Genomic DNA, 20091 nt, shown 5'->3' with positions numbered 1-20091 from the left:
TACTATTATGTTTTTTCTGAGGCAGTTGTGCCTCGGTTCTGTCTGGAGCCCTCTCCGTATTTTTTTTTTCACTCTTGTGATTCTAGTTGTTTGCAGGGTTGTTGAGGTGCCAGGTCTGCACATGTCTTATGTTCCCATCTCATCCTTTCCGTATAAGAGGGACAAAATCTGACAGCAGAGAGTCCCTGTTGATCAGGGTAGGTCTAAGACATTCTAATTCAGGGGAAGAACTGCAGTTTACCTCTCCCTTCATAATGCAAAGTCCTGTGCAGCAACTGATGTTTTCAACTTCATATTGTGGCATTGCTCATACTTCAGTTATTTAGGGGGARAATTTGTCTGTTGCCTTACCTCCCTCTCCCTTCCTGCCTTGGCTATGGACTTGTTCTCTACGTACCAGTGAAGTTCAAAACTAGCATTTCAAACTACCAAAGTGCCATATTTGCAAGACTATGAATGGATTTTGGAGATTGTAATCAAGTAAAATCATTATCCCTTGTCTCCTACCTTCTTCACAAGATTAATTCTTCTCACCACTTACATCCAACAGCCTTTGGGACAGATGGCAACAACTGCTTCTGAGCATGAAACGGGCCTATACAGCCAACCAGGTATGAAGTGAAGATTGCCATACTGAACTCAAAGCACAGGTTATACAGAATGCAATCAGTGCTGGAGGAATCTGGGCAGGATGCCATGGATAATAGCTTTCCTTTTTGGGGGGGATACTGTAAGGATAATATGGGATGTCTTGAATAGTTGTGCTCATTAATAACCTAAATAGACAAGATGTCTCTCTTCCATCTTATCCAAACAACAGCATTTCACTTCTATACTCTTGATACGATACTGACTTACAGGAAAATATGCTAGCTGTTATTGCAGAGCAACTGTTTTAACAATGCCTTTATTCTTTAGTTTCTTGCTATATCACCCAGTGGAACTAACTCTTTCTCTAGCATGATGCTCAATGCGTGTTTTTACAGTAGACTAAGRCAATTTTTGTGGGGAAACTATTTCCATGTATCTAAAAAGCTAGTCTTAATAATGTGTCTTAAACTTCTTTGAACCAAAGAAGTTCCTCTTCTGTGGCACATGCTGTATGTAAGAACCATGGGAATTAAGACTTTCCTAAAATTCACTTTTAATGGATCAAGTAGACATTCTCAACTAGATAAAATAATAAAATCAGGAGAAAACGGAAGACATGAAAAATAATTTTGGGGCCCAAGATCAAAAAGGAATTCAGAGATGTAAAATTTTAAAAACTTCAGTCTTGTATGTCAACATTTTAAAATGTCTTCGGTATAACAAAAAATAAAATAGATGTAAACAATTTCTGAAATAAGCACAGTGACATGTATTTTGTTGCTTGAATCTTGGCAGTCATCTCCAATGAAATAATAGCAGGAAATTATAGAGAAAAAAATGGTGAAATCTTTCAGCAGTCATTGAGTATTCATGTGAGTCTTCTGTGTTGAGATAACACTTGGGTTTATTTGTATTATAGAATGAAAGATTGCTGTTATAAATGGAAACTGTTAAAGGTCTTGTAGCTCAGGCTAAAGGTTATCCAGGCTGTTGCAACAGATATCCTAATTCTAACAAAAAATACACAGTAAGAACAGAACATTGTAACTGGAAGAGTAATCTAAAAATATACACAGAGCAAGAATTTTGCCGTGCTAGGCGCTTGTTAGAGCTGATAAGAATTGTGATTGCTCTTTTATTTTTTCTCCATTCCTTCCCTTCATATGTGAAGCTGTATTGAAATGGAATCGTACCGTTTTGARATTTCACATATGCTCTTGTCAGGCAGCGCTTATTTTTCTTTCCTGAGTGGACTCTTTTGTGCCTGTGCCTGAATTCATTTAAGATTTAACCTTCCTTGGAAGTGTTCTGATTATAAATTGTTGTTAGTGTTATTGAGTTATGTATGTGTGTAACAGAGGGGAATGGATTTGGGTGAGGGTGCGTTTGAGAGTGGAGATAAAGCCCACAAGTACCTACACAGAGTTTCACTAACTGTCATGGTACCTGAAAGGAAACTGAATGTCACTCAGACCTCAGTCAGCTAACTTTGTTTGTTAAAGCTTTAGGAATACACACAGTTAAAATCTAAATTATGTTATTTAGTGCTACAAACTGTTTTTCATGCCAGACTAAAAATGTCAATATAGAATCTATTTGTGCATCTCCTAGCCTTCAGTGCATTTGTTTAGCCCATGAAAATTTTCTGCTCATCTAAAAAAAAAAAAAAATCCTGCAGTTAGCGCAGCTGGTGCTATAATATGCTGAGACCTAAAATTTACACACATGTAACAGCACCTTGTGGAACTTGGTCTGCAATGAGTGATGCATAGCAGGGTTGCAACTGGCACAAATTCACAGTTTGCTCATTTGATCAGGGTTACTTTTAAGACGATTATTTGTTTGCCTTTAAAAATCAGCTATTTTAAACACTTACTTTTATTCTTCACCGTAAATAAATACGAACTGACTTCATCTCATCTGTTGTGGTTGCATATTCCAGAGCACCTTCCTGTGTCACACAAACTCTCAGCGTACTGGTGCGCCTGGAGGAGGCACCAGAAGGGAAGTCCCTTAACTGGAGCTGGGGTGTGGTGTGGAAGGGATCTGCCACATTCGCTGTCAGAAAAAAGTGATTAGTGTGAATCACATTTCAGYTGGGCTTTAGCACCTACACGTGCTTGCTATGAACAGGCTACCGGCTGCTGTCAGTGCTTTAGATGCCTTTGCCTTTCAAACTGCTCTAAGAAGGCTCAGAACACAAGATGCAGCTTATTTTATTTTCTTCCTGGCTTTGTAGTTGGTTAAAGCCCTTTTGTATTGTTCTCTGTTGAGTRTTGGGGGTCTTCTCTTAATTTGCCTTCGTATGTGAATGTCATGAGATTGCTGTGTTTTGCTGACAACTCTGTCACAGAGTGATGTGTGGTTTGTTTTTTTCTCCTTTTGTAGACTGAAATCAGAGTAGTTACATAGTGGTTGCAGGATTCACTCTTCTTTTGCTTTACAAATATCAATGCTTTATTTACAGTTTCACAGGCTGTATGATCCCCTTGCTCTCCAAACAAGAAGCTAAATCCAGTGGTCCAGTAGATGCATCAGTTAATTATATTTAGGTTGCTTGATCCAGCTTAGGTCCAAGCTCCTTGATATGTATCACATATACATTTTCCTAGAGAACTTTTAAAKCAGCCTTTTACTGATCAATTTGTTCCTATTTTGGTCAAATTATAAATGGTAAAATTTGAGTGGTGTGATTCCCCCTTATCCTGAGCTTTGTATTTACCTGGAACTGGTGAGAGTGACTGTAAGATGTATCCACTTCAGTATCTCTCAAAGTATGGATGTACAATACTGCATTTATTTTACAGAGGTGTAAGGAACTACGTGAAATCTCTCTGTGTATGYATGCATATGAGGGAGAGAGGATGTGAGTGTATGGCTATGCTTTGAAGTAATCAACACTGTAACACGGATGTTCAGTTGTGACGATTCCTTTGCAGTTTCTCCAGGGCAGGCTCGGCACACTTTCTAGGTCCTGAGTGTCTTGGGGTGATTGGCAACCCAAACGGTAGGTGCCGGTTTCAGTGAGGAAAGCTGTCCTTCAGGACGATATGAGGGTGGCTGAGGTGCAGCTGCAATCRAGGGTGGTGAGCGGATTGACGTGAAGGCCTGGGTGCATGCTTTTGACGTGACACACGTGCTTCCATGTTAAGTCCTACACCTCGCCACCTTTCCTTGCCAGAATTTGGTTTGAAGCRATGTGATGAGCTCTGAAAGGAAGGGAAGCTCAGAGTTGTAAACAAAATCCTAAAATGCCACAGACAAAGGACACTGTTAAATTGATTCATGGCAGAGTGTTTCAATCTGTGTTTAAGAAAAAGAAAAGGYGAAGCAAGGCTTGTGTATCCAAGCAACTGTAAAGCCTTCACTGTTGCCATGGGAGTTTTTATCAATGACGTAGTGGTCGAAATTGTCYTTTTCTCATATTTGAAGGTTGTGGTAGGAAGAAGAGGGGGTTTTCCAGACAGACAACCACCTTCAGCAGAGAATCAGCAAGGAACAGGCTGGAGCTGAGTACGCACATACGAACATACACAAAGGTCTGATCAAAATAGATATGATAACCAAATACTTCTAAAATATAAATATTAGGTCCCCTTGAGGCACTGTTTTTGAAATAATTTGTCCCCTACCACAATCAATCTATAGGTAAAGTGAATGCAGTTCTTGAGCTGAAGACAGAATTCACCTGCTGCCACCTGATTCATTTAATTTGGCAGAAATATTTGCTGTGTCTTACCAAACAGACTTAAAAAAGCAAATCCTCAAACATAAGAGTTGTACTTAGTTACCARTTTTCTTTTTTAGCATGCAAAGCAAAAGCAGGATGCATTATGCATATCATCTGATGCTGAATATTCGATGAATATATTGCCATATATGCATGAATATGGCACTTATATGTGTCGTGTGACTCCTAATAGGCAGGATGTACATTTAACATTGCAGATATATGGATAGGTCTCAGTTTGAGGTAGGTTTAAGAGAATATTTCCCTGCATTTGCAGTTTGAAAGGGAGGCAAGGAAAAACAACACGTTGCATAATACTTGATCAGAGAATAGATTTATGAAGGAAAATCTGGAGTTACACTGGTTTCTCACTCAAAAGTAAAATGCTTTAGTATGTCCCTAAGAGCAGATGCCCAACAAATATATCTTTGTACAGGAAAAGGAAATATTTCCTTAAACATCCTGCAGCAAACGTGACTGATTGAGTTTCCCTTTCCCTCTGCCTGGTGCATTTCCCTTCTCTGCACAGACAGGATCTAACTAGATTTGCAGGGTATGAACTGCAGCTTACTTTCAAATTCATAACTATGAAATGGTTCGTTTAGCAGGACAAAGGCCAAGCCAGCAGACACCCTCTTTCCAGCTCAGCATGTGCATAGCAATGGGAGGGTGGCAAGGAGCTTTTGTTAATCTCAATCGAGCTGGCAAGAATGCTGCAAAATGAAGTCTTTGAAGATGTTTTTTCTTCATTTTTAAAGCAACAGTTTGTCAAAAAAAAAAAACCCAAAATTTTGCAGAAAATTTCTGTAAAATATTGAAAGACCTCCGGGCAGTGTTACAACTAAGGAAAATTTCTCCACTAGCAATTAGACTCTACGGTTTCCTTTAACCACCAGGTTCTGTTCTGATACAACTGAAAAACTTTCTCCAGCTTGAATGCACTTTTTAAAAAAGCAGGGTGGCAGAAAGGATTAGGGGTATCAGGTCAGGCTGRGGCTGGTCCAAGCTGCAGTGAGCTTTTTTTCTTTTTAGTTTAAACTTGCAGGAATTGAAAACTTTAAGAGCCTCATGCTTAGAGCTGTTCTCAAAATAGTTGGGGACTTGCAGTCTACTTCCTAATGTGCTCATATCACAAGACCAACCATCGCTCCTTGCTCATTTGTCAGAGGCTCCAGTGGAGCACTGCAGTGCCRACTGCTCCGCAAGGGAAAAGCCCGCTCGCCCAGAGAAGCCCCTTGCTCTCCCACCCAAAGGTGCTTTGGTCAGACATTGCCATGTGGGCACCCACGTCACCTCCCTCCCCCTCTTCTGGAGCCCAAACAGCCGATGCCTTTCACAAAAACCAGTGACCCTGCGTGGGCATGGGTTTAGATGTTTTTATTTTTATTTTTACATGAAATCATAAATACAAAATAAAAATAGTAAACTAGTACTGTAGATTTCTTTTTTACACTGGGATGAGGTTCAGGCCTGATCCTGAGCACTTCCAGTTCTTAAAATTCAACTCATAGGTCTTGGAAAACAAAACAAAGCAAAAGCCAACTTAGATTTTTACCCTGAAGCCAGTGGTGTCAGAAACAACAGTCTCTCGGGTTATTTTTTTTAAAGCACAGCAATGAATTAGTGTACTGAAGGATGAGATTAAATACAAAAATATTTTTAAAAAATGGGCCTCACTTCCTGCTCGTATTGTTGGGCGCTGCCTCAGTGACCTCAGTGAAATTGTTTTGCATCAGCAGCGAGTAATGTTTTTGGTAGAATGATGCTGTGGTTGCTAGTACATACACAGCTAGTGCTGGCTTTTCCAAGAGGTCCTGTGTAATTGTTTCAGATTTTGGTTATAAGTGGACCCAGATCTGCTGTGATACAAAGCTATATTTCACAAAGTTCAGCTTGTTGAATAAATTTCCTTTCTAARATATCAATTTCCCTCCCCTGAAGACACCAGCTCTGATTTGATTCCGAACACTAGGAACGCACTGCTCAGAAATATTTCATCTTCTGCATCACTTCCATGGGCTTTACCCCAGCAACCTTTTCATAACTTTATTTATTCTAAGGAAATGTAGTACTARAGTAAAGTTACATGGAGGTGTCCACCAGTATGGGATTACTTTTTGATTCTTTAACCGAGACAAATTCCCATTGAATTAATGCGATTTGCCAAAAGAGAGTGAAGTCTGTAGGATTTGGGCTAGTTCCTCGTTCAGCCCCCTCATGTCAAGGAAAAGAGCATATAGGGAGTAGTGTGTCTATAGTTGTGGACCGACCAAGTGACAGTTAGACATTATCATTTAAAATAAAATGACCGTGAAACAAATAAAGGCACCAAACCATTTAACAAGCCAACTTTGGTAGATTTCTTGCAAAATATATTCATTTAAATACATTTACAGTTTACAAGGTTAAATTRCTTAAAAAAAGTTGCGATGATGAAATACGGCATATTTCATTCTTGTACCAAAACTACATATCACATCATAACAACAACATTATAGCTTTTACTTAAATGCAGCCAATACAAGGACTGCAATTCTTTATAGAAAAAAACTAGTTCTAATCATATTGCTCTCTATCTGTATTGTCTGATGGGCTCAGACTCTGCAACATAGGTGTTTAAAAATGAAAGCAGTTATCTTTAAAGGTAAACCATCTGCTCRGTGTTCAACATTAACATTTGGTGGGGAAAGGCCTTAATCTTTCATTTAGATCTGTGTACATCTTGATACCTCTGGGTTTTTTTTCAGTTTGCTATGCAAAGCAAGAGCATAGTAAGTGTAAACCTATCCCAGAACCACAATTATGGTTAGTCCTTACACCTCAGCGTTATCAGAAACTCAAAAGAGTTAAMACACAGGTTAGGTATGCCCTGTATTGCTATGCATCTGCAAGACCCTCGAGGTTGTAGTGTTACACTCTGAGAAATGCTGATGCTCTGTAAATAGCACGTTTCCTCACTAGCTGTTGGCGGGAAGTTCCTTATGGCGATACAGATTCTGCCATGGTCCGTAGCAGAATTCAGTGTCGATTTAAAGGTACAAGTAAGACCTGKTTTTTCTCTTGATAATTTGCATGAGACAGTATAATACTTTCCCTTAATCTCTCCTCTAAAAAAAAAGTTTGTTTCTGGAGCAAAAAAGGAAAGGTGTATGTCAATGTTCAAGGCTGTGGTGAAGTTTAGCTGTTGTCAAGCTCGGAAACTGTGAGTTATGTTGCCCGAGGTATCTTCTTTCCAACCTGCACAGTGTTACCAGGGCAATGCAGTGGAGCTAAGAGGGCTTTGAGAGCCACGGCTTTGCATCTCTTGATTAGCCTGTATACAGTCTCAGACAAAACGCTTGGAAAAAAGTCTTTTCATGTTGAGTTTCTTTGCCTGATTTGGTAATTGAAGGGAGGTACGCATTAACAGAATTATGTTGGGGAGCCAAGCAGCTGATCTTCCAGATGAGCACACAATTCAAAATTGGCAGCCAGAGGGGCTCAGCAAGAAGGCCACGAAAGTTGTCCATACCCCAGCCATCAAAATCTGGGACAATGTTTGTGCTTCCAGTCTCCTGTAGTGCAGATGGGAGGACACGGAGGCATGCCCTGTGGGAGCCAGGATACACAAGGATCTCCTAGGTCTTTGAATCTGTCCTCCAATAATTCTGGCAACCTGCAATGATTTCACATTCAAGTAAACCTAGAACAGAAGGTGATGAAGAAGGGATCGAGAACCTCGAGGAGCAACCTAGAATAATCTGCTTGTACTCCGCTAGACAGCAACTCACTATAATTGCGTCCGAAAGTCTCAAAGGTACAGAGCAGCGCACCTCGCTGAGGCACTGAAACAGCTGAAGGAACTCAAATACCTTTGTCCAAATAGTAGTTTGCTTGCAGGATTAAGGACCAAGATTAGTATCATGCTTTAGACAGAAACCCTAGTTTAGTTGCCCAAAAAGAAATAAATGAAAAAACTTAACCAGTGACAGCCACGGAAGAAATCAGCCAGATGCAGGTTTTCAGGAGAGAGAACGAAGGGAAGTTTCTCATGCGTGCCCGATGGTGCGGTCCCACCAGCCAGGCAGTGCAAAGAGAAGCACCAGCAGCGAGAGTGGCCGATGAAGTACTCGCACGTCTCCCGGGATGAGGCCCGAAGTGGGCTGGGGAGCTGCTGGGGGGCAAGCCCGGAGGCCGGGACCCTGCGCTCCCGAGTGTGCCCCTCCACAGCAGCGGCTCACGGTGGGCAGGCGGCGGCTGGACGGGGTGTCCTGGCAGACCCCACTGCAGTTTGCCAGCTCCTCGGTGCCCRCAGCCGCCGCCAGGGCTGCTGGCTTGGCCGTGCCGTGCAGCAGGGGAGGGCGAGCGCTGCGGACAGTGAGTCTCGGGTCCCCGGCGCTGCCCGTGGCGGAGCGGTGCAGCCCAGCGGGGTGCCTGGGCTGGCAGGGAGCAGGGCCCCCCTGCCTAGGGCTCTGGGGGGGCTCCCTCCCGCTAAGGAGGAGGCTCTAGGCAGGGGAGCACCGCAGCGCGCACTCGGCCAAGCTCACCGGAGATGCTCCCGGCGCTGGGGGCCCCTGTCTGTGTCCTTACCACGGCCGGGAGAGCCAGGGCGAGCCCTGCTCAGACGTAGTTCTTCTTGTCGTACTCGCCGTTGGAGGTGGGCCGCCGGGGCGCCGAGTACTTGACAGGGAAGGAGGTCTCGTCCCGCGGTGAGCAGGAGCAGCAACAGATGAGGCAGCCCCCAAAGAGCAGCAGCGCTGTGGCCGCCCAGCCAATGTAGAGCGCTGCCCCCATCTCCCGCTTCTTGGATGGTGGCACAGTTGGGTCGTAGAAGTCGCTGATGACGATGTTTGCAAACCAGCAGAGCGGGATGAGGACCAGAACCCCACAGAGGATGTAGATGGCTCCACCGGCGATCACGATGCGGGACTTCATCTTGCCGGGCCGGATACAGTTGGTGCACTGTGCGCCCACAACAGTCACCATGAGAGCCACCAGCCCCAGGAGCGCCACGATGACGGTGAGCGCCCGGCCCGTCTGCACCTCRGGCTGCAGCGCCAGGATGGAGTCATGCACTTTGCACTGCATCTGCCCTGTGCTCTGCACCACRCAGATCATCCACAGCCCTTCCCAGATGGTCTGTGCCACCACGATGTTCACGTCGATGAAGGCTGATACCTGCCACATGGGCAGCCCGCAAGCCAAGATCACCCCCACCCAGCCCAGGATGCCCAGCCCCAGCCCCAAAATCTCCAGAGCCGCGGAAGTCATACTGCTCCCGTTCCCTTGCCAAAGCCTCCGCAGAAAGGACGGTGCAGCGGCTTTGCACCACTCGCCTCCGCGGAGCTGCAGAGCTGGCTCTGAGAGCCGCCGGCGCCGGGCAGCGCTATATGAGGAGCCGCGGGGCTCCCTCCCACCGCCCGCCCCCGCCCTCCGGGCCCGGCCCTTTCGCGCGGAGGGGGGACTCGAACCGGCGGCTGCGCTGAGCGGGGGCGGCCCGGCAGGGTGCGGGGGCCCTGCCCGGGCTGCGGCTGCCGCCAGTGCCATGCTCCGTGCGTTGCCTATCTGCACGCCGCAGCACATAACCGATCCTCTCGCCAGTAACTCACAGCGACGGAGCAGCGCGCGGCTCCTGGGCACCCTCGCAGGCACAGATGTAAGGAAGCGCCAGCAGGAGCGAATGCCTTGGGAACCGTCCCAAAACCAGAGAACTTTGTGTCGGGGGTCTGCACATCCTCTGACTGCACCCAGTGATGCTTTACTTCTTCCAAGAAGAATAATAGCTACCAGGTTACACTGTTTGTGAAACTCCATCTAGYTTGATGCTGGAGCGAAGAGCAAAGCAGCCATCTGTGTTAAATTTGTTGCCATAAAGATTTCAAACTTTACATTATTGTTTTGGTCGCTAAAATACGTTTAAAATCTTTATGATGTGTTAACAAGTGCTGTATCATTGTGTTTGCAAGAGGTTTTGTTGTCTGTAGGGCCATGCAGACATTGTAATTGATACAGCCTATTCATGGGCCACTGGTATATTGGGTTGTMCTTGCAAAGAAACTTGGGTTCAGCCTCCATGGGCAGCAGCTGGCTGCTGAGCAGCTGCTCAGCCCTCCAGGCTGTTTGCAGCAGAGATGCTGCTGTTACAGCCACAATGTGAAGAAAAAAGATCTCACCAGCTGCCTCAGCACTTGCAGGAGCTGTGGCCCAATGGCTTTCCACTGGGCACTGTGGGAAAGGCTTATTTAGATTTAAACTTTTTGTTTGTTTGTTTCTATTAAATAAGTTAAAATGTGGTAGGCAACGTTAGAAGGTGTATTTGCACTGACATTTGAACTGGCTTGGCTAGCTTTGGTTTCAGTTAGCATCTTTCTAGTGCAGAGATCATGGAGATGAAAATACTACATTCCTGTCTCTATGTAAGCATTTTTCTCTGTTGTGCAGTAATTTACARCTTGCACCACGTGCTTACATGCAGAGATGTGCTATGGGAATATTCAGACTAGTGTGAACGAAATATGAAAGAACATGTCAGTGTGTGAAAGCAGCAGAAGAAACGATAAAGCAAAGAGTTGAAGGAATCACATGCATTGACAGCTGAGGACATGACTGATGGGCTAACGCTGAGCAACACCCTGCTTGCATCTGAGCAAGGCACAGAGGGGCCTGAGTGCACAGGAGGACGGCAACAAGGTCGTGGCACAGTGGATGTGCCTTTTTACTTCTTGTTAGTCCAACAGGAAGACAAACTAGCCATGAGACACCTAAAAGAAAGAAGCAAATGACAACTGGCAGCTCATGGACCCACATGATACGGACTTGCTAGCACTCAGCAACTGCAGCTTCGCTTTGACTGTGTCTGTCTGGGCAGCTGTAAACATTTCTAGCATGGAAAATGTCTCCCTAACAGGCTGCCTGGTAAACGGAGTTAAGAAGCGTTATCTCCTCTTCCAGCCATATATGAAATACATACAGTTTACTTAAATAATTTATAACTGTAAATTCCAACGTGCAAGTCCGGAAGGAATGTGTGACTGGGGGCTATGCAGTCTGTCAAACTGAGGCTGCTTACAATAAGTCAGAAAAGTCCCTGGTATTAAGGAGAGGAGARTATGCACAGGAACCTGGAGAAGGAACGGAGAGAGATATCTCGGAGGTGAACAGGAAGAAACGCAGAACACAGGCTGAAACTGAATAACATCTGTATTTATGATGATAATAATGATATTATAGAAAATACCACAGAAGAACAATAAAAGAAAAGGGGAAGAAAGGCCAGCTATCTTCACCCGTAAGCACAGGAAAGCCCCACCCTTGCCACTTGCCCGAGAGCGCAGAACTCGGAATTTCCTCCGATACAGGGGCTGTGTGTTGTGCTGCCGCCAGCCGGCAGGCAAACGTGGGACCCATGCGGCGCCCGGGGGTTTGCGCTGGGAGAGGAACCCRGTGCACAGCTTGGTTTACCTCTGCAGCCCTCACCCCCCTTCYCTTTCTACTTGTTACTGAGCAACTTGTTCCTACAAATCACCTAATCCCACAGAGTTACTGCTCTGGGGAAACACATACTTAATAATCACAGACTAATTCAACCTTTCTACTTAAAAACATAGGAAAAAAACTCCTTACTTACGCTTTTCCATTCTTTATATTTCAGTTTCTTGTATTCGTTTCTTTTCCTTATCCCAGTTATTAGCTTTTATTTYGGCCACTGGCAACAGCCTCCATTTTTAATTACCCTATTCACTGATCCAGAAGGTGAGTGATATTGCACAAGTTACAAGCCTAATGAGTTGATCAGTGCGAGATGCGCACTGGTCTAGTTACATGTTTAGGTGACTTGATTGACACAGTTGCTGGAGGCCCTGAGGACTCCATCAGCTTCAGCACGCTGTGGCTTCTGATGGTGTTAATGTCATGACACTAGGAATTAATTTAAACTCCCAGAAAAGATCAGGTTCTAATTTCTTAAAGTAAACGCAAATCATCATGCGTGATGTTTTACTTGAGATGTTAAGCGAAGAAATCATTACTTATAGATCAAGTCCCTACCRAATTCCTCTCAAGTCAAACACATGATGTCGTTGCAGCAAAGTAACTCATTAACAAATGACCGTTAGTGTAATTACATCTGTTACTGTTCCAACCATGTATTTATTAAATCATTCTAGGGGGGATACATAGGGGGCTTTGCAGGCTCTGAAAAAGGGCGGAAGTGGTATTCAAACTGAGAACAATTGCACAGAAACCATACTATAGCAAGAGGGGCTTTGGGATTAGAAGTGATTGTGTTTTCCCTCTTTTCCTGACATAATCAGGACAAATACCAGGCACAGAGTTGCCAGCAGGGCCGCTAAAGGGGATGCAGTCTCTTACAAGCATTGCTTGCCCTGGGGTACGTTTCCTGTACTTGTGGGCAGAAGAGCTGCTGTGGCCAGCTCTCCAGTCTCACTAAGGCTTAACTCAGCCCCAAAGCATCCCACTAGCAATGTTTAGATAAATTGCCTTGTGGAAGCTGACGTGCAGTCTGCAGAGCACTCCTGGTTTATAACTTCTAGAGTCTCCCATAACTACTTCCCTCTGCTCCTTCTCAGCACTAAAAGCTTAAGCATCTGCAAGACGGAGAGGAAGACAGCATTCAGTGTCAAGCCTATGCACAAACCCAGTACGTTTTGTATAAATAAGAAGGACTAGAGATTGAAAAATAGATTCAAGGCCCAGTGATCACAAGGGGAGCTTGCTCTAGTTTTTGGATCAGACCTTGGTGAAGAATCAACTGTTTTGATTCTATTACAGATGGATTTTGTGGCACATTGGTGCTGAAATTAGGGCAAGGAGATTTAGAAATACAGTTATGTTGGACAAACCATATGTATCTATGTTTGTTTAGGGAGCTTGAGTTTTCTCAGGATCTTTCCCTTTCTGAATTAGCCTTTAAAATGCAACTGTTTTACCCAAGAGGAGAGAGGAGAGATTCAGTTGGAGCTTATTATTCACATGGGAAGGTGGGACTCCATAAAGTCCCTGCAAGTCAGCAGTGCCTGTGTATCTTCAGACCAGCGTGACACATCAGGAGACTGATAAATAAGAATGAGTCCTGGTCAAATGAGCAGGTCATTGCAAAATTGAAGCATCCAGCTATTTCACCATAGGATTTATCTCAAGATAATTTCTTCAAGAAACAAGCAGAAGTGGTTTGCAAATTGATACTTCCTCTATCAGTTCTTTTCCTAAAGAAAGAGAAGCAATGACTGAAACAGAGCACAAGGTTTTTGCAAGATGGACAAGTAATGCTGTATGACTGGTGCTGATGATGTAGGACTCAACACCTTTTTTTAGTAGAACTGTCACTGTCATGCTTTGAGATTGGGAAACGGACACCCGCGTTGCACTTCTCTCTCAGGGATGATGTGGCTAGAGTTCTGTGGAGGAAAAGAAGAAATCAGGTTTATGTAGTTGCAAAAATATTGAGATGAGTTATAAATCCACTCCTAGACTTCCTTTATTTGCTGCTGTGTATCCTTTTCTAAACAAAGTTGCCCTAATCCAGTACTGATCCCTACACTTTCTGTGCATCCTCTGTCTCGTTTTTCTCTTGTGAAATGCCCACTGGCACTTTGGGGAGTCATGAGTAGTGAGGAATACTGGCTGCAGGTCACATTGCGGGAGTATTGTGAGTGTTAGGAGCTCTCTCCTCACATGGCAAGGAAATTAATTCCCAAACTGTTATTAGAATTGAGCTCCATGCCTTCCTGCCCAAATTCACCTACACACAAATCTCTGGGATCAGTCTTGGAAACTTCCCCTTGGTCTGACCTGAACTTCATACCTCCACATCTTACTAAAGCACCTCCCCAAAACATTCCCAGTGACCATGGTCAGGATCTGCAGTACTGTGCTGGGGAGTTGCTCTGCACTTAACCCTTCAGCGCCTTGTTTTCTGCATTTGACTTTCTACAGGACACTGTGTTGTTACTGGACAGCCATAGCCATGTGTTAACAATGTTGGAGAGAATTTAATGAGGTAAAGGATGAACCCTTTCTCAGAGCTTAAAATCTCATTTCTTAGAAGCCTAATCATCCCGTTCACCAGGAAACTACACTGACTTTCTACATAGGCCATGCTTGTTCAAGTATTCCTCATTAATGCTATGGACAGCTCTTGCAAAGATATTAAAGGCAGGGAAAAGAGCTATCGGAAATATACATTGTTTTATGTCCAGGAGTCCATTCTATGTCATGTTTCCTATCAGGAGAACTAGAGCTTAATTTTGTCCCCTTCTAAAGTTAGTCTCCTTCCACAGATTGTGGAGTGCCAGGATTCTGGTAGACCTCTTTCCTATGTAATCTGTGGGAAATCACATCAGATGTCATTTTGTAAAGAATAGCGTCAGCAAGGACAAATGCTATTGTTTTAAATATACGTTGCAGATGTTGAAAGTAATTGGTAAAGACATGACCATGAGGTTAAATGAAAACACTTCAGGGCTAGTGATGGGAATGATTTCACATTTCTCAAGTGTCCCAGGAAATACTAGTTCCTAAGAACCCAGGAGAGGCTTTGAACCAATTCTTAATGAAATACACCCGAGACAAGATCTGTCACTGAGAATGGCATGTGTCTGTTTTGTCGGTCCTGGTTCTTTTCTTAAATGAAGTTTGTTTCCAGTAAAAAAAAAAAAAAAAAAGAATGGCATGTGTCTGTTTTGTCGGTCCTGGTTCTTTTCTTAAATGAAGTTTGTTTCCAGTAATTAAAAAAAAAAAAAAAAAAAAAAAAGGAAAAGCAAAGAAGAAAACATTCATTTTCACTTAGAAATGTTACCTGAGTAACAACTATCACGTGGCAACATGGGTTCCTTTTTAGCAACTATGAGCAGGAAATATCTCTGCAATTAAGAAAAATAGTTACGAAAATGAAGCCAGCAACCAAAAAAATTGCCATGCCAAAAATTGAAATGTTTGTGAAGCACTTCAAAGAACGGGTTTTGATGGTGAAAGGATTTAATTGTGTCTTATTCCAGAGAAATGTTGTACGTAAAATATTGCTTCCTCATTGCCGTAATTAGCATCTTGAAAAGGTAGACTTCTTGCATGTGCTTGTAAATATAAAACTAACAATTCTATTCCATGGAGACTGCTATAATTCAAAAATAGTCCTCATTTCCTGTAGTGCATCACTAAAAATGAGTTTCTCTTTTTTGCAGCAAAGGAAAATACTTATTCCTTGCAGATTTTCTTCTGGATTACTAAATAGCCTTTAAAGTAGCTTGTGTCAATAAATCCTGGTACATGCATAGGTACCGGTTTAACGTTCTTACACAACTAGAACTCCGGCTCTGAGCTTCACGCTTTTAAAGGGCTCAGGAGTGAGACCAGCTTCCAGTGGAGCTGAGATTTCCAATTCACCATGCAGCATGTCTGCAAAAACACAACTAAACAGAAATTTTGAGATTTTTGAACAGCTACACCATTAGTGATCCCATAGATAAATCACTACTCAGAAAAGTGTTTTGATGAAATAACTAGTTTATCAAAACACTAACAGAGAATGGGAAAATACCTGTTAAATATATGTGCTTTACCACACTCAAATACTAAAAATGAACCCAGGGAATATGTAAACTATTGTATCTGACATGCAGTGTACTTTTGTTCAAAGTACTTTTTCTCTGCTAATCCTTTAAAAGAGGCTGTTACCCACAGCATACTGCTGTTATGTATTTATTCATAAGAGGTTTTATCCTGTAATTTAGCAAAAAAAATATACAAATATTCTGAATCTTAAACACAAATCTCAGGGAATGAGAAGTATTTATGCAGATACTTAGGAATAAATTGCTAAATCATGACTTAAGTCTCCTGCTTGAGAGCTTGGGAGAGTTGAAGATGCTCAGTATCTTACAGCTGTGGCCAGTATCTCCATATATTGTTCTTATAATACAGCACAGATGTTGATAGCTCAGCCATTTCAGGAATCACGCATAATTTTAGGCTTAAATCCCAGATATTTGACTATGTGAAGAACAGACAAAATCCAAATAAAATCAAGTTAAATAGGATCTCATAACTGAAAAAAGTTATTTTGTCTAAGCAATCTTATCTACTGATTTTTTTTTTTAATTTAATAGAAATGATGCCAAGCAGTGTGGGGTTCTTTTTTCTCTCAAAACTGAGTTTAGTCTTCAGTTATACGGTGGTATTTATTTTATGATAATCATTACTGTACCATTTTCTCTGTTAATGAGCAGAACAAAAGATACAAAATATCTTTTGCTGAATGCATAAGACATTTCTAACTTGCTGAGACGTGACTCCACACAAAGTTAAGATTTGAATTCAAGGAAGGAATCTAATTGTGCTTTTGATAATACAAACTTAGCCGTATCAGGAACTTTTATAGACGCAATTAGAACTTTCAAGAGAAGCATAAAAGCAAAATTCATTCAGAAATAATAGTTATGAGAACGGGTGATTCACAGTAAGACTGCCATTCACTGCAGCAATATTTCTAGACTATTAAGCCGCTTAAGAGGAACAGTGTTGCATGWTACAATGATTTTTCCTTTTTGAACCTCTACTAATACCTGTGAGAGAAGAACAAGAATGCAATGTGAGTTTTGTGGCCATACATTCTTGACAGATTCCTGCAATACGGCATTTCTCTATTACAGGCCCCAAATAGTTTCAGTTCCACTGCTCAGTGATCCTGCATACTGCAGTTTCATAACAAGTCTCTTAACAGGTTTGAAAAGACACAAAAGTAAATTTTCACAAAGTGCGTAATTACACTGTAAAACTCATTGTCACAGGATGCTGTTAATGCCAAAAGTTGAGATGGGTTCAAACAGCAACAAGAAAAATTCATGGAAGAGAAAACTATCAAGATAAAACTTCTGGCTCAGGAAGTCCCTGAGCCGCAGATTGCCGGAAGCTGAGAGGATACACAGACACAGCATTACTTTTATCTCCCCCATAGCATCTGCTACTGGGCACTGCAGAGGCAGAGCGCTGGCTGTAATTGATCTTTGCTCTTACCCGAAGTGGCTTTCCTTATGTTACATTCTGGTAACCGGATGGTGGCATGTGTCTGTTTTRCCAGTCTTGATTCTTTTCTTAAAAATGAAATTGGTTTCCAATAACATAAAAATTGGAAGAGCAAAGAAGAAAATGTTCATTTTTGCTTAGTGATGTTACTTTACCTGGGAAGCTTACAAAAATGGACTGTTTTGGGGGGACTGTGAGTTTCCTGGAAATTTTGAATCAGAGTTGGTCATCACTAATGAATGATTCACACTTCAAAAATTTATTTTTATTTCTCAGTAATAAGGCATTTTACATTTCTGGAGGATGTTTCATCCATTGCACTAAATCCTGCTGAATGAAGGGAATGGCAAACATGGGAAAGCACTAGCTTCCAGTAGACTCTTTGTTGATGCCAGTCTCTGTTCTGTCATTGTCCATGGTATTTTCTTTTAATATCTTTAGGTGCTAAATAGTTGTTTATAATATCAGTTTATGTGTGTAAAAACAGCCATGCATCACTGTTCAAACCTAGTGGAAGAAAGAAAAGTTGTCAGTGTTGTTCCTTTGGTGATAATATGAAACATCTACACAGATACCTGTGGAATAATCTAAAAGAAATACTTAATTTCTAAAGAAGACTGAAATACCATCTTTTAATTCCTCCAAGAAGGTAGAGTATAGTAGTACTTTGTGTTATAACAGTATTATACATTATCCTAGGAAGTGGAACCTGGTGGTGTTTTCACTGGCTTTTATCTTGTTCTTACTCAGATACATCAGTGYTTAGTTGATAATATGAGCACAATGTGAAGTAGCAAATACCAGTCTGCCTTCAGTACCATTTGTTTCATTTCCACTTTTTCCTGTTGTGAACTGCAGCTCTATTTGCTTAGTGGATGGAAATTCAGGCAAAATAGAACTGTGCTTCTTGGTATTCAAAATTATAAGACAAAAAAGATTTGTTTCAAGATCGCTTATACAAAGTCCATCCTCTGCCAAATACTGAGATGGGTTACAAGGAGCTTTCCTGAATCCAGTCCTTGCAGCTCTTATGTTAGAACAACCCTTTCCTGAGTTGCTGCTGATAATTTTGTTTAAAACTTAGTGGTGTTGTAGTGAGCATTCGAGCCATGTTTCACCATTAGAAAGTGATCTGTTTCTTTACTCTTGCTGCAGGTATCATTTACTCTCTAGGCTTATGTATCCTGGTGTCTCCTTGGTACTGCCTAGAGCATGCATGCCACCACCCTGTGCACCCTCTCAGCGATGATACCAACCAAGGCAAAATGACTCTTGCTTAAACAGAGGGAAACACAGTGATGAAAAAGAAGATAACTAGGTAAAGCTAGTATATGCAGTATTTTGGAGAAAAATTTGCTTTATATATGGACGAGCAACTGAAAAGCAAACAAGCATGTATTAAATACTTCATTAATGTCAGATGCCACACAGCATAAGCTAGATTTCCTACTGTCTATCACGCCTGTCATACCAAAAACATTCCCACTACTAGGACTACCACTGAAACCTGCTGTAGATTAAGGCAATATAAAAGCTCAAAGTTTTTTGGGTAGGAAATAAGATTCAAACAATGTGACAAGGGGATTTTTCAAGCACAATGGGCTCTGACTGTGTTGCATTGTTTAAGATTAGCTCATGTGCATAGCTCCAGACCTAGACTGTTTGTACCTGACAGAAGCCAAAATGTTAAGTTTGAAGGACGTAAAGCTGATGAARTAAGATAGACTTGTATAATTCCAAAGTCATGACTAATCTCACACTGGCTATTATTTCTTTTAATTGGAGTGAAGGGACCGCTGTGAGGGGTAACACTTTGCATGTGGCCTCCATGAGATGAGCATTTCTTTTATTTTTCGTCTCTGTGAGGTCAATGAGATTGGGAGATGGTCCTTGTTCTGGAGCAGGCCACTCACGGATAAAAGGGAGAGTCAGCATACACTATACCAGGAGTTTTTAGCGATTTAGTTCAGATTACCCAAAATATATTTAAAATGATTTTGTGCAATGGCATTAATCTGTCTTTAGAAAATGTGAAGCCTCAGCTATTCTAGACAGAAGAGAAGAGGCTGCCTGGGAGACAGGAGGCATAAGGAAAAAAAGGGATGTGCTGGGTTATTATTCCCATACTGAGGTTTTTTTTAACTTGTTATATCCTGATGTTATATTAATTATTAGTGAATAACTGTTTTTAGTGAATACAGAATCACCCCTGGAAAAACAGCATAAAGCTGGTCAGGTTTTGTGCCAGGTTACTTTGTCAACCTGCAGTTTAACTGTTTTTCTTTTCAAGAGCCCAGTTATGAAAATATGCATGCGGTCACTGTTCCCATAATAAAGATTACACCGCCTCCTGGAAAAAACAAACCAACCACATTGTATTATGGCAAAGCTTAAAGCATACACGGGAAATGAGACACGGGCTTACAAAGTAAGGGAAGAAACTGTTTTTTTTTCCTGTGTGTGGGAATGCAGTGCTGGGGAGCGGGTGTTTCAGGAGCGAGTCTCGCGGGTGCCGGCGGGCTGCGGCGGGTCTGGGCAGCTGCCACCGGGGCTGGGATGCGGGACGAAGGCCAGCTCTGCCGTCCCCTGCTGCGCCTCCTGCCCCGGYGTCCTCTCCTCTGCCGCTTGGCGCGGTGGGGTGGGAGCACAGCAAACCTTTTAGTGGGAACCTGCTCCCGTACTTCCTTCGCAGCCGAGTGGGAGCAGCGAGGAAAACCTTGTCTGATGTGTACTGACAGAGCACTGCATTTGCA

General features: G+C 42.5%; 1 protein-coding gene across 2 annotated transcripts; it reads right to left on the bottom strand.

The window, feature by feature from the left end:
- Positions 1 to 5682: 5682 nt before the first annotated feature.
- On the bottom strand, positions 5683 to 9646 carry CLDN5 (claudin 5). Of its 2 annotated transcripts, none has more exons than XM_085302715.1 (2): positions 8891 to 9646; positions 5683 to 8003 (listed from the first exon to the last, which is right to left on the bottom strand). In XM_085302715.1, the coding sequence occupies exon 1, from the start codon at positions 9569 to 9571 to the stop codon at positions 8921 to 8923; it is 651 nt and encodes a 216-aa protein (XP_085158841.1). In that variant the 5' UTR covers positions 9572 to 9646; the 3' UTR covers positions 5683 to 8003; positions 8891 to 8920. The 2 variants fall into 2 exon arrangements, with proteins under 2 accessions (XP_085158841.1, XP_085158842.1); XM_085302716.1 differs by having other exon boundaries at positions 5683 to 7976.
- Between the last annotated feature and the right edge of the window lie 10445 nt (positions 9647 to 20091).

The sequence above is a fragment of the Rhea americana genome, unplaced genomic scaffold, assembly GCF_003343005.1.
Source record: "Rhea americana isolate MKP2758 unplaced genomic scaffold, rheAme1 scaffold_191, whole genome shotgun sequence".
NCBI lineage: Eukaryota > Metazoa > Chordata > Aves > Rheiformes > Rheidae > Rhea > Rhea americana.
The sequence above is the reverse complement of the archived record's forward strand: the minus strand, read 5'-3'. Positions and strand labels throughout refer to the sequence as shown.